The sequence below is a fragment of the Adiantum capillus-veneris genome, chromosome 3, assembly GCF_014529385.1.
Source record: "Adiantum capillus-veneris isolate H3 chromosome 3, ASM1452938v2, whole genome shotgun sequence".
NCBI classification, from domain to species: Eukaryota; Viridiplantae; Streptophyta; class Polypodiopsida; order Polypodiales; family Pteridaceae; genus Adiantum; species Adiantum capillus-veneris.
Genome location: NC_140933.1, coordinates 17,381,085 through 17,395,992, shown reverse-complemented (window position 1 = coordinate 17,395,992; position 14,908 = coordinate 17,381,085). Strand labels below are relative to the sequence as shown.

Sequence of the window (14,908 nt, the reverse complement as noted above, 5' to 3'; positions counted from 1 at the left end):
TCGTCAAGTGATTGTTATTCATCATTCATCTTATGGATTTGTGGATGTGGGTGGAGATCATCAAGAGGTTGATTTTTTTTTTCTTTTGTGCCTAGTGTATGTAATGATTAAACTATAACATTCTAAGTGTTTGTCATGTTTCTTTGCAGTGTGATAGTTCAATGCTATTCTTCATTCATAGGCAAGGTGCACCACCTCCGGTTTACCTTGATGAGAGTATTTCATTGTTTCGTGCAATGGGCATGACTCCTACAGATACCATCATGCGACACTACTTGCCAGAGTCCGCTTACGCAGTCATGGATTTTGGACTTGCATGGCGAGGATGCATGCAATGTAGCTCTTACTTCATTGCTAGTCTTGTTGAGCTCTTATGTAGGCCGAAGGGCCTTTGTTTGGAGTTTGGTTGTGGGACTGCTCCTGTTCTCAAAGCATGTCTCTCTTCAGGACGTGCTTGTGCAGCATTGGATAGTGATGATGCTTTGATCTCGACATATGTATCATCTCTACTTCATCCCCAATCCAGAGGGCAAGACAGACATGAGGCCTCAACTTCTGCAGATGTGGTGGATGAGGAGAATAGACCTACTGTTGAGAACCCATTTGATCATTTGTGAGCATTCCATTTCTTTTGGTCATGGACATGTTATTTTTTGAGTGCCTCTCCTTACTTAAATTTTGCTTTTTAAACTATGCATGCTCATGGCAATATTTGACAATAGTTGGGTGGCTATTGAAGCGGTTTTAAATGATTTTGCAAAATCTTTTTTTGCACTATTCAAAGTCCATTTATTTGGTTTGATGTGTTCAATTTTTGCTTCATTGAAGTGCCTTGCCAGTGTACATTGAGGTTGAGGCTAAAAGGATGGTGCGAGATCCACGATACAATGTTCAAACCTCCGACAAGCCAAATAAAAGACATGCCTTCATCGATGATGAGTGCGATTCATGCTAAAGCATCATGTTTTGTACTTGATGAAACCAAATGTTATAATTAATTTGTTGTTCAACAATGATATCAGTGTTCACTAAATTATTGTTGATGACTTGAGAATGGCAACAAGTAATTCCTTCTCTTGTGATATCATGATGAGTGATTCATGCAAAAGTATCATGTTTTGTATTTAATTTGACCAAAGTTTTACTCGCTGTAGTCTCTCTCTCTCTCTCTCTCTCTCTCTCTCTCTCTCTCTCTCTCTCTCTCTCTCTCTCTCTCTCTCTCTCAAGTCTAGATATCGCTCGGTTTTTTTCTTCACTCGATAAAGTTTGCTCGGTGCTTGGTAAAACTCAGCAAGCACCGTGGGTGAAGGCGCTCCAGCGACTACATGTGGAGTAGGTATTGGCATTGCGCTTGGCGCATAGGAAGCCCTTGGGTTCCACGTTGTGTACGATGTTGTGCCATGTGGTGGTCCATAGTTCATATGAGTGGCCGTAGGCATAGCAGACGTCGGATGTGACATGCTAATGCTAGCCGGTATAGTCCCATGGAAATAAGAGCTTGGGTGTTGTGGTTGTGGAGCATAGGTAGTTGAAACAATGGGAGGGGTAGGGAATACATGAGTGCGATGACCCATAAGTGCATAGGATTGGTACACACTTGTAGGTACTGTTGCAGGCATTGAGCTACCATGTAGTGGTGCTTTACTAACACATGAGGTCCATGGCATGTTTCTCGGCATGCCCATCATTGAGGTGGGCATGGTAGCCGTGGTGTCATCAAGGGGAACATGAGCTAGACTTGGAAAGGTAAAGCTATCACTTGTGGGCTCAGATTGCACCGAGACCCCTGGTGAAACAACATATGGGGGATCCATCGGACTTACGGAGGGAGTCTCCATTTGTGATAAGGTCGGTTGTTTAGCATTTCCTGTATCCAAGAATCTCATGAGACCCGTTGAAGGCATGTTGATCCCCTTGTTATGTCTCTTTAACTCAATGACCCTATGGATGACCTCAAAAACTCTTTGTTGTTGATCCTCCACACTAGTAGCACCCATTGTGGATTGTAGGACATCTAACCAACCCACGTGATAGGTATGACCTGTATATAGGTCGGTCAGAGTTTCCGTTTGTAGTTCGTACTCCCAGTTCTCATTTAAGAACGCTCCATCTAGGATTGAGGTGTTAGGGGTGTCCTTTGAACTAGATGCAATGTTGCTTTCTAGGGGTTGGCCCTTAGCGGTTGCTAAGTAAGGAGCACTCGATTGCTCTCTTAGCAAAGATATTGACATAGGAGCTTTTGAATTTAACTCTATTCATTGCTCCGCCTTGCGTAAGTTCTCAATTTCCTTTTCCCTAGCTGCAATGATATATCGCTCAACCTCTTGCACTTCGGCAAGGCTTCTACCATCGGGTAATATGACCTCGGAGGGGAATAACTCTGAAGAGTTAGGAGGTGAAGCGAATGAAGTATTCTCTTGCACATTCTCTAAGGGCATAGGCTCTACGTTGGTCATGAATGGAGAATTTACTTCCCCACCCCCCTCATTTACATCATTAGCTCCATGTTTGGAGCGAGTGGCTCTACTAAAGGTTTCCTTCAAGCGGCTAAGCACGCTCGGCCCGGACCGTGGACCCATGGCATGCATGTCTTGGCTTGAGCTATTGGGATTAGGCATTGGGAAACCCTCCATGACGTCGTAGTCAAAGGAAGAGTCACTAGCCGCTATGTTCGGGTCTTGGTTTGTACTACCTTGGGTCCCCGCCGAGGGCCTGGAACCTAAGGTAGGTGGATAATGAGAACTCGCGTAAGTCGAAATTCTCTCTAGTTGCTCCGTCTCTAGCACACAACCAGAGCGCAGATGCATGTGCCTTTGGCACCCTACAAGCGTCGGTGAATAACCTCGAAGGTTAACCGCTTACTTTTTTAGGCATCCGTTTTCACTCTTTTTTTTTAAACGTTTTTAATGTTTTTTAATATTTTTTAATGCTTTTTAATGTTTTTTAATGATCGATTCTTTTTGGTGAAAGTGTGTGATAGCTCAAAACGAGCGTATCACTCAGAGGGTCGCGGTGTGCTTTACAGCACAACGTTCGGTCACATGAAGCTCCGTTGGTCCTCAAAAAATTGATTTTTAGCTACATGTGAAGCTAAAATAATAATTTTAAAGGGCGATAGATGCCTAAGCCTGAGCGTGAGCTTGGGCTTGGGTCTGGGAGATATTCCCGATCCCGGTCCTACCTTTAATTTTTTATTTTTTATTTAATTTTTTTATATAATTTATTTAAAGGATAAGGTCGCCGCGGCCTGCGCGAGAGCACACACACACTCTACCTACCTACTTCCAACTAATACACCTACTGTTACACACTAACACACTCTATTAGCTCTCACATATCTACTTCCTACTTACTGTACATTACATTACACAGAACTAACAACCTTAATACTAACACCTTACATAGAGAAAAAACACAGTACCTTTGAAAACTCCATTAACAAAAAAAATACACAGTAGTAACACAAAATCCTTCTTCTCAACACACACACCCTCCTTCCTTACCTTTCCTACAATTGAAATTGCACCACAAAAGAAGCACAAAGTGCCATTCAAGCTTAGTGTATGGCGATCCCCGGCAACGGTGCCAAAAATGTGCGCGTATGTCGCACGTGTCAATGCAAGGAACTTGCTGATACACTGTGTGCGAGCCACAAATGACTCCAAGCACACAACAAGTCTAAACTAGTAAGCTCAAAGATGGCAATGGTGTGTCACTCACCGCTCTACGCTTGCTGTCGTGGAGGATTCCTCGCCGCGAAGAAGAGGGAGACGCCGCGCTCAACCGCCTCGTCGCCGTCGTGCCGCCGCAATGCTCGATCGCACTCTCTCTCTCTCTCTCTCTCTCATACACACACACACACAAGGAGATGAAGAAGAAGAAGATGGAGATGGAGCAAGAGTACTCTTCAATTGCACAAATGAGAGAATGAGTGAATTTTAGGTTTAGTTGACTTTTATATGAGCTCGCCCCATTTACACTTGGGCACCCATGCTTAGCCAACTAATCCCTTGAATGTTTCAGTTAGAGTGCGCCTCTCATCGACGATCACTCTTACCCTTTTCCTATTGGACCGAGAAGCCCGGTACCTGACTCTACCAAGTAAATAATACAACGTCCGTCGTAGGTTACAACGTCCGTCGTAGGTGATAGGGTGTCCGTGAGCTGTGAGGGTTAACAAGCACACCCAACGCAATATGCTCGTCTCTGAAAATACAGGACACACTTTAAACCTCATAAAACAAAAGTTCATCCTCAATCGTGAAGATCCACTCACTTGTACGGTGAATGACACAGTTGAACCAGAAGTATCTCAAACTCGTGCTAGCATTCTAAAGCTACTACAAGAGTTCGTTGAGACCAACAATGCAGTTCTGACCTCACAACAACAAGCACTCTTTGGTCGTATCTCAGGCTTGAGTAATGGCCTCCATGTCATTACAGGCGTTCCAGGGTGAGAATTCCTTGTTCCAAACAACATCCCACAGATGAAAGATTTGTCGCCATACATGGTGCCAATGTCATTATCATAGAAGAGATATCAATGCTAACGAGTACAATCTTCAATATGGTCGTTTGCCAGATAGTTAACATCAGTAATGGAACGCTTCTCGATCCATTCAGTCAGAAGCTCATCTTGCTTTTTGGGGATTTGGTGCAACTTCCTCCAGTGTGCCATCACTAGCATTATGCCATGTTTGCAACATACAAAACTTAGCTTACATCGCTGCAGCCACTACCCACAATATGACCTTCTCAGTTCGCCATGCCGCAGACCCCGCTTGTGTCCAGTTCTTGCATACGATCCGTGTCAAGCAACCAACAGAACAACAGATAGCAGAAACGCTTTCGCAATGTGTAATTAATGAAATTGAATCCCTATGAGTAATCGATGACTCTACTACACTGATATATACTCATAGGGAGGATGTATATAAGTACAATAACTTGATTCTACAAAAGTCCTTCTTGGCATCCGATATTGTTGCCATTCCACTAAAGACCAATGCTCTTGACGAGCCATTACTACAGGAATGGCTCCAAGGCAAGGCATTCCATGAGATGGACAATACTGCAATTGGGGCTAGATGTATGATTACAGAGAACATTAATTTGTCTATAGGTGCCGCGAACTGCTCCACTTGTCATACACTTTCCTATTCATATGATTGCACATGTCAAATTGCTGCTATTGAAGTAATGTTACTTTCCACTAATGCCACCATGACAATACAAAGGACTAAGCATGCTACAAAGGGAATCAACTGCAAATGGTTCCATAAAAACACATTCCGTTTGTCACTCGCGTACGGAATCACTGGACACAAATCTCAAGGAGCAACAATATCAAAGAAAGCCATCCTCATTATAAAACAAGCTTTCACCCCAGGACTGGCATACGTCATGTTGTCTCGTGTGACAGAAAGACGCCATCTCAAAATATTGAACATTCCAACTCCAAGGATGTTCTGGCCGGCCAATAAAACACTCCCCCAATGGTTAGACATTTCCTCCCTCATTTTCACAAACAAGTCCTCTACTATTTTTGGGTCTTCCATCTCATTCGGTGCATGAACTATACAATCAATTCTTTGACGACAATTTTCTTGAATGCAGATATCCTTCACAGCAAGTAACAACCTCCAACATCTCCTCATGGACATCGACCACGTAACCATTCCTTCCATTAATCTATTTCGTAGCTACATTTTATGCCATTCAATATTTAGAAGACTCAACCATTATATTTCTCTATCATTCAGATATTTGATAGGTTCATCAACATCGCAGCTACCTCAAAAACAAAAAACAGCTCTTCCGTATACCCAACTTCAAATCAAATGCAACTAACAAATATGATTGGCGAGGCCCCGGGTGCATTCATTGAAGGGTTCCGCATGACTCAGCTCCTCCACTCATACATCAATAAATGCAGCAACCGGAACAAAGAATTTAGAAATAGCGAGCTAAAGTTGGCAGCAGGTACTTCGAACTCTTCATATTCTTGTATTACAAACACTAAACATTAACAAATTTGCTTGCTCCTACAACATCTATCTTTTTCTATAGGGTTACAAAAAGAGATTCTGCTATCATTGGGCATTGATTTTGACGAGTCAAACAAACTACTGCGAGACACATAAACAAGAAATACTGAACACAAAGACTGTTGGAATCACCACCTACGCAATCGAGATGCTTCACTACGGTTACAAAATTGCCCTTGATAAATTGGTCATCCTCGACAAGAATACAGCAAGCCAGGCACTTTCCAACATGGTCAAAGAGTTTGGAAACTAATGCAAAGGGAACAAGAGAGCAATCTTAACTGATGAGAAATTCACATGGCATTTTAATAGAGACCTTTTTGATGCCCGGTTTGGTGAGACAACCGATCCATTTCGAAAGCTTGAACTGCTAATGTATTGCAGCTCAACGATTGATCAAGATACTAGTCCGTCCACATTACCTACATGTCTTGCAATAATATCCAGAGAAATAGACAATCCATTCTAGCAACCAGCTACGCTACCACAATATCATTTATCGACATTTCGTTAAGCTCACCTTCTATAAACTTCCATGTCTAATACCTTTGTCAAAAATCAACAAAGAAGAAACAAACCATGTAGCAACAACTTATATATTTTACAACAAACTTATACATGTACAAATGTTGCACCTTGCCTTCAACACAAATTTATAGTATTTCTTGCACACATACAGATGTTGCACCTTGCCTTCAGCACAAATTTATAGTATTTCTTGCTATTGCTTCTCTATAACTTATACACTATACATATCAGAACTCATTCCGACACTCTACCTCCTCCAAAGCTTGTCAATCAAGGCGTACTAGTTTTAGAGGATGTCGTCCCTTCCCTCCCCATACAATCATCTATACCTCAAGGGCATGTGGCCTTACACAAGATGCAGACCTTACACATGCTCTTGACGTGGGTGAGAGAATTCACGATGAGATTTCTAGTTAGGGATTGTTGAAGATGTCGTTCTTGGTAGTACTTTGGTTGGTATATCCTTTCTTGAAATGCAAGCACTATGCTTGCATCTTGAAAACATGTGGCCTTAAGGCATTCACATGGGTGAGAGAAGTCATGTTGAGATTGCTAGTCTAGGGCTGTTGGAGAAAAGTGTCGTGCTTGGTAGTGCTTTCATCAATATGTATGCCAATTTTGGTGCCCTTACAAAAGCATGAAAAGTTCTTGATGGGAATCTTCTCTGGGATATCGCCTTTTGAAATGCCTTGACTGTAGGATATGTCCAACCTGCCTATGGCAAGGAAGCTCTTTGTTGTTTTAACCCAATGCAAAGGGAAGGCCTTTCTTCGAATGCAATCACCTACGCTCAAAACCTTAAAGGCATGTGGCCTTATGCAAGATTTTCACATGGGTGAGAGGATTCACATGAAATTTCTACTCAAGGCTTGCTGGAGAAACAAGTTGTACTTTGCAATGCTTTGGTCGATTATTGTGTCAATTGTGGCAGCTTTATGGAAGTTCTTCATGATCTTTGTGTTTAAAATGTTGACTCTTGGAATGCATTGATTGCAAGGCTATTTTAACGAAAGCTTGGTGAAGCAGCTTAAGCTTTAGCCTTCACATTGGCCACTCCACCTCACTATCATGTTCATTTCCAATGGTGGGGACATATAGAAGGCTGAATGCAACTTGTGTACATTGGTGAAAGGCATTCAATTGCATGACGAGTAAGCACTACTATCTTTTGATTTTTGACGATGAGAAGGCAATGAATAGATGCGCTAGAATTGCATCTTTCAATGTGCTGGGATCAAGTCTCATGTGGCCGGTTAGGCCAAGCGCCCGCCCACTATACTTATTCATTATGTATATAATAGAATGAGGGGGCTCACATATTGAAAGTGAGTTTTAGCCCCTGCAAGCACAAGGTCTCCTCTTGTCCATTGTTACACACACTCACACATGCTCCCGCTCGTGCACTTCTACTGGTATCAGAGCTCATGGTGGTGGCGAATGCGGAGAGCATGACAACATTGTGGTGGAGATTGCGGTGAAGCTGTGAAATTTTTAGCAATGTTTTGTAGCAAAATTTTGGCTAAGAAAAGTTTAACTTTCAGCTTGATTTGTAACCATTTTCTTGGAAACGTCGTGGTCTACAACTTTCCAGTTGAAAGTTTTTCCAAATTCAGCATTGATTTTGTTGTACGTTTGGCAGACTACCTGCAGGTCTAAGTACACAGCGGCAGATTTTTACAATCTATTTTGACATGTAAAAACAACCCATTTTAGATCCATTCCCGCGATTCCTAACCTTTCTTTTTTATAGATCTACAACTTTGCAGAAGGGAGTTTCTACAAATTCTGAACGGTTTGAGAGATATGGACTGACTGGCTGCAAGGTGTTCAGAAAGTTGAAGATTATATATGCTTATTCTGGTGATTTGCTACATTCAGAGAGCTCGGATTGAGCTTTGTCAATCTCTTGTTTTGGGCATTGATGTTTTCTCTCAGTGAAGAGAGTGTGGGTTGAGATTTTCAACAAATTTATGTGCATACGTTGAGAACACTTTGTGGATGTATGCATTCTTGTGGACTCTCAGGATTCGAGAGTAAATTCATCACAGGTTATGTACATTGACTTGTGCGATTGCGCAGATTTTCGATGGTGCTGCACATAATTGCAAAGAGTTTTGCAAACACGTCTGGCATGATTGTGAGCTAAATTTTTAGCTGATTTGGATGCTCATTTGATACACATTTGGTGTATGCTTGATGCTCGTTTATATTGCCATGTAGATGCACATGATTTATGCTTTTCGTAGGATGATATTCTTCGCATCAATTTGTGCCATATTTTGGTTGGTTTGCATCCAAGTTTATGATAGTATATGCCTCGCTTATAGAGTGCGGTTGATGCACTTTGTGTTTCGGATTACATGATTATTTTCTAGGTTTAGGGAGTTGAAACTTTGGGGCAGCTCATGTATGCTTGCGTGCAGATTTTGTGCATGATTTCCTCATGGTTCTGAGCATGTTTACGACATGTATGGTTATTATGGTTAGATAGCCAAATACTGCTGAAACTCTACCGAATTTTTCATGTGATGCTAGGCCATAGTTTATGACTGACGATGAGTGGGAGAACTTGGATGAGCTTGCACGTTTGACGATCATGTTACGCCTTGGTGAGTTTGTCTATCGCATTGGTTTGGATGCATGTACATCTAGAGATTTATGGAAAATATTGTGCAATGCTTTTGGCACAAATGAGTCTAGAGGAGATGCCTATAATCAAAGGGCGATCTTGCAAACACAGAGATATTGTGTGTTGGCATTGTGGTCATACATGGCATGTACATAGGCGTTGTTTCGGCGGATGAGACAACACAAGAGGGATGCTATCACTTTGGATGAAGTGGGAGCAGATGTAGTGTATGTGGCTACTCATGATGGAGATGTCGACTTTGCTTCCATGTTTACTCCTCACGTTCTTATGTTGGCTTTTGATGACACATTACCTTCGCATTGGATGCTAGATGTGAGTGCTAAATTTCATGTCACGCAGAGTCGTGATTGGTTTAGCACATATACTAGTGGTATGCTTGGACATAGTTTGTGCATGAGCTATCATACTATAATTGCCAAGTGGTGCATCATACATGTTGCGAGATGTATGCCATGTGTAAGGTTTGACGCACAGCTTGATCTCTGTGAGTCACTTACGAGACAGTGGATGCCAGGTAGTGCTCGACAAGCACAATTTCATATTGCATCGTGGACAACTGGTCATAGCGAGAGATGCTAGTGTTGGCACGATTCATGTGATGCGAGTACGTCACGTGCGAGACGACACATTCTTCGTGAGTACGCAGCCATGCAGAGAGACGAGGCATGTCTTCTTTGCGGATAGGTTGCATGATGCTCTAGTTTGTGAGCACGCTGAGCCAATTGCCAGCAGGGCATGTCATTCGTGGATTCGATGACGAATATGGATGGCTTGTGTGCTGAGGATTTAGCCTCGATTTAGTCATTCATGGATATGCTTAGGCCAAAGGCTGATGCGTGTGAGTTGGAGCTAAGCATTGCTCTTGCCACACAGGGTTCAAGACAGACAAATGCTCTTGGTACGCATGTGACACGTGATGGACACAAGGATGGATTCCAAGGATCAGAATTCAAGTGTCAAGGTGATTTTCATGAGTGGAGTTCTGAGCCAGATTTGTCTGAGATGGTTAGATTGACGGAGATTGCCAGGAGGATTGTATCAGCATTCGGGAGTCTCATGTACGAGACACCGTTCTCGAGACTTGAGATTGCATTTGCAATGGGAGTAGTCAGCCGTGCAATGGCTAATATTGGCCTTGAGCATAGGGGTACTTTGTAGTGTACAATGAGATACCTGCGGGATTTGTGCGGCCTTTAAGGAGGAGTATGTGGTCGATCGCTCTATACTTCCTCTATAATTAGAGCTGGATACACACAAATTCAGTGAGCCAGTGGGCCTAAGGTCATACTTATGATGGCATTGTACAGGTTTTGTATGGTTCTCTTTTCTCTCTCACAGCCACATTGGCCTTTACGTGGGAGGTTGTTGGGTAAATCCCCATGTGGCCAGTTAGGCCAAGCACCCGCCCACTATACTTATTCATTATGTACATAACAGAATAAGGGGACTCACATATTGAGAGTGAGTTTAGCCCCTGCAAACACAAGGTCTCCTATTATCCTCTCTTCTCCATTGCTGCACACACTCACACATGCACACTCCCATACATTACAATATTTTGGGGAGGATTGTGTAAACTCTCCAATGCAAGGAAACTTCAATGTTTTTAACATAAAAATGAAACAACAAAGAAATAATAATATCGATGTTTGGTATGATTATGAATATTGACCTAACAAAACTCTAACCCTTTTGGTCATGGTTTGCGAGGTACACTTTTGAAATGCGGTGATTGCTACTTCAATACACTATCAGTGAAAAAAATCTCACATAATTTGATGAAAACTCTGTTTCTCTTTCTCAGATCGCTTCATTTCGATGACTCTGTTGCCGTCTCCCTTTTCCTCTTCAATCAATAAATATTTTAGCCATTAATTATAGCATAACAATTTGAGAAGTGTTGAAATGGCACATACACTTTTCACTGCTTTTCTCCGGCTGGTTATAGATCACGTGCCCAAGATTGGGTGCGTAGACATGGAGGCCAAAAGGTGTTCCCTGATACCCAGAGGGTTGAGCTTTTGCCAGCTCACCCAAAAATAGACAGGCTCTCGAAAATATTTTTGCAGCTAGTGTGATGCATGCCCGCCCGTCGAGTGTGTATCCAGGCTCAAATTCAATGCGACTTCAACAATTTCAAAGACCGCAAACTCTACTCATTCAGTCATTGTTCTGCGTTTGTTAGATCTGAGAGAGAGAGAGAGAGAGAATGAAGCAGATCTCTTCGCGGGCTGTGGAATCAGGGCACCAGGATGTGGTGCACGACGTGGCGATGGACTACTACGGCAAGCGAATGGCCACATGCTCCTCAGACAGGACAATAAGGGTGTTCGGGTTGGGCGCAGGAGGCGATGCTACGAACCCGTCTCTTCTTGCTACCCTCTCTGGCCACGAGGGACCCGTCTGGCAGGTTGCCTGGGCGCACCCCAAGTTTGGGCCCTACCTCGCCTCTTGCTCCTATGACCGCAAAGTCATTCTCTGGAAAGAGAACTCTGATGGGTCCTGGTCTCAAGCGTTTGTCTTTGTGGAGCATGATGCATCTGTGAACTCCATCAGTTTTGCCCCCTATGAACTGGGCTTCATTCTTGCTTGCGGTTCATCCGATGGAATGATTTCCGTGTTCACACAACGGGAAGATGGATCCTGGGACAAGGCTAAGATTCCCCAAGCTCACAGTGTCGGTGTTACTTCTGTGTCGTGGTCTCCTGCAGCTGCCCCAGGTTCTCTAATTGGTCCTTACTACAGCCCTGTGCAGAAGCTAGTCTCTGGTGGATGTGACAATACTGTTAAGGTATGGAAGTTTGCAGATGGACAGTGGAAGATGGACTGTTTCCCTCCACTCTCCAAGCATACTGATTGGGTCAGAGATGTTGCATGGGCTCCCAATCTTGGGTTACCAAAGAGCACCATAGCTAGTGCTTCACAGGATGGCACTGTCATAATCTGGACACAAGGTAAAGAAGGGCAAAATTGGGAAGGCCAAGTTTTGAATGATTTCAAGACCCCAATTTGGCGAGTCAGTTGGTCTCTCACTGGAAACATCTTGGCAGTAGCTGATGGTAACAACAATGTCACTTTATGGAAAGAAGCTGTGGATGGGGAGTGGACCTCTGTCACAACTGTTTAGTGAGAAGTACCTTTTTGCAGTAGATATGAAAAAGTTCAAATTTTTTAATATTTCAGCTTCTGGTTGCTTAGACATCATCAATAGGTTGAAAGATGTACGTGCTCCTTTTGGTTGAGACAGATGCATTTATACAGTGGACTTGCTTTTTAAATTTGTCAATGCAACATGCTCTTGCATGTGTTGTTGTCAATAAACTGTGAGAGTAAGAGGTAGTTAGAAACAACATTGCGTGGCAAAATTGAACGTGTCCATTGCATGATGATTGGCATCAAGTTGCTTGCTCTTAATAGAAAAAGTTAGTCTTTCAAACAAATTTTTTTTGGGGTCAATTGCTCGTTTATCTATTGTATTGTATACGTGTTTGAGCCCTTTGTAAGGACTCGACAATTGCAACCTGGTTGCCTGCTGCCATCTCTTGTGTAATTCTCTCTGGTGTCTGGCTTTAATGTCTAGAATTGCCCTCCTATGCCTATGTGATGGTCTATATCCCAGCACTCTTGCTATTCAGTGCGCTCTGGTGGCTCCCTCTCGCACGCATCCCAGTGGGATGTCATTTGTGTTGGTCAAAAGAATTCTTCAAGGGTGGTCTGTCTAATGTGGACTCTCCCACTCCTTGTTTGCATGCCATGTGCCACTTGGACATGCTAAACCTACTTCCGAACAATGTCTATAGAGCGTAGGGGTACTTTTGAGAGGTGGAGGCTTCTCGGAGAGTCCGGGCTGATGAGGTGATGTCCAAGTGACTTTGATGATTATGATGATGATGATGATGATGATGCCTCTAGTTGCAAGAAATTGGCTCCAATGTGGAACAATAATGCAAACCGGGTGGATGCTTGTAGAGCAGGTGATTGGCTTTGCCAATGCTGGTGTCCATGAAGGTTATTGGAAAGCCTTACCCCTACGCGGTAGATTGGTGAGTGCAACGCCAAATGGACGATGAGATTGGTATGCCCTTTGGATTGTTCATGAACTGTGGCAAGTCCCTTGCATGATGTCTTTGTAAACCATCAAGTAAGCTCTCAAAGATAGAAGCTCCTCTTGGGGGTTCTACTAGATTTTTGGATGATGGAAGGTCTGGATGAATCCTCTTTTGTGTATTAGATGTGGTTGCAAATGTAGGTTCATGAGGTATTTGGCCTACCCTTGCTCAACCTGTTGCTGTCCTTTCGCCCTTACCATTGGTCACGTTTGGATCCCTGCCACAAGTATTTGCTGATATCTGTCATTGCTGTCTGTAGCAAGCTACGACGCTGCCGTCCGACACCTGTGCTGTGCTCGTTACAATCTTCTCTCTTGTCCGCCCACTGTGGCATAGTGGTCTTTGATGGCGGCAGCCTATGAGCATTGAATGACAGGTTTTCTTTATCTTCCTTGTTGTGGCTTCACATCATTGCCGCTTTCCCGTTGTGTATTGGTCCGACAAGTGGGGCACCACGTGTCAATTGAAAACCAAAACTAGAACAGACTTTAACGCTTCAACATAACTTGAACTAGAGCGAGAAACCCCACATGGTTACATGGAGTGGCGCAGTTTCACTCCCAAATGCTTTGGCCCCAAAACCTTGGTGCCCGCCCCTTTTGACGTTTCTTTTATGTCGATCTTTGACAAGGATACAATAGTTGGGGAGAGTTACATTGCATTTTGTAACTGCTAGATTTGCAGAGACCCTAAGGCAGACCCTAAGGCACTTTTTTAAAGGTCCCATGCCTTAAATAGTTTCAGTTACAAAATCTAGTGCTAAAGGCACCTTTTGCTTATAAGTAGACTCCCACTTCAACATCTCGTGAATCGTCAAGGAATCCGTTGAAAGTGATTCCATCTCTATCAAGAATCTCCTCAACTCAACCGAGTCAAGTCGCACAATCAGCATTTGTAGAAAGTACTATTGCTGACTGCTCCAAGAGAAGGCATGAAAACCGAGGGTGAAAGCATATAAACTAATGGTATCCGGAACATTTCCCAACTCTCAAGTGCTCCACCCTCAAGAAAAGAGTTAGAAATTTGTACCTCCGAACCGAGGCTATCGAGAAATCAACTATCTGATGACGAAGAACCAGAGAATTGCACCACCCACCCTATAGATTGATGAACTACAAACTGTATGTGAAGGAACTTCATCAAAGTTGAGAATAGAATTGTTGTTGATGTTCATTTGTCTGGAACACATGAGAGAGTATCACCTCACTCTCAAGAGTGAATTGGTAACTTATCTCCTATAGAAAGGAACACACATCAATACTGAGACTGCAGCTAATACGGCAAGATCAAAAGTCCTTGCATCCAAGCTCCGCAAGAGACGAACAAGGTGCCATAGAAAGCCACCAAATAGATTGTCAATCTTGTCCGCTACACATGGAACCACAAGAACTGAAAGGAAGGAGTCCACGAAAAACAGACTTTCAAGCTGGCTCCACATCCCCCTCTGAAGGGAGAACACCTGAAACATGGATAATTGCCATAACTCTCCAACACTCTCTACCTGTGTAATTGGATTACCCGAGGTAAGTGAATTCGAAAGGACATGTACTTGTGGAACGTGGAACCAAAGAGAA

General features: G+C 43.1%; 1 protein-coding gene across 1 annotated transcript; it reads left to right on the top strand.

The window, feature by feature from the left end:
* The first annotated feature begins 11,306 nt into the window (after nucleotides 1–11,306).
* Nucleotides 11,307–12,546, top strand: LOC147460546 (protein transport protein SEC13 homolog B-like). Its single transcript, XM_086507951.1, has one exon. It carries the CDS (start codon nucleotides 11,435–11,437, stop codon nucleotides 12,350–12,352), a length of 918 nt encoding a protein of 305 aa, XP_086364077.1. The 5' UTR covers nucleotides 11,307–11,434; the 3' UTR covers nucleotides 12,353–12,546.
* The last annotated feature ends 2,362 nt before the right edge of the window (nucleotides 12,547–14,908 follow it).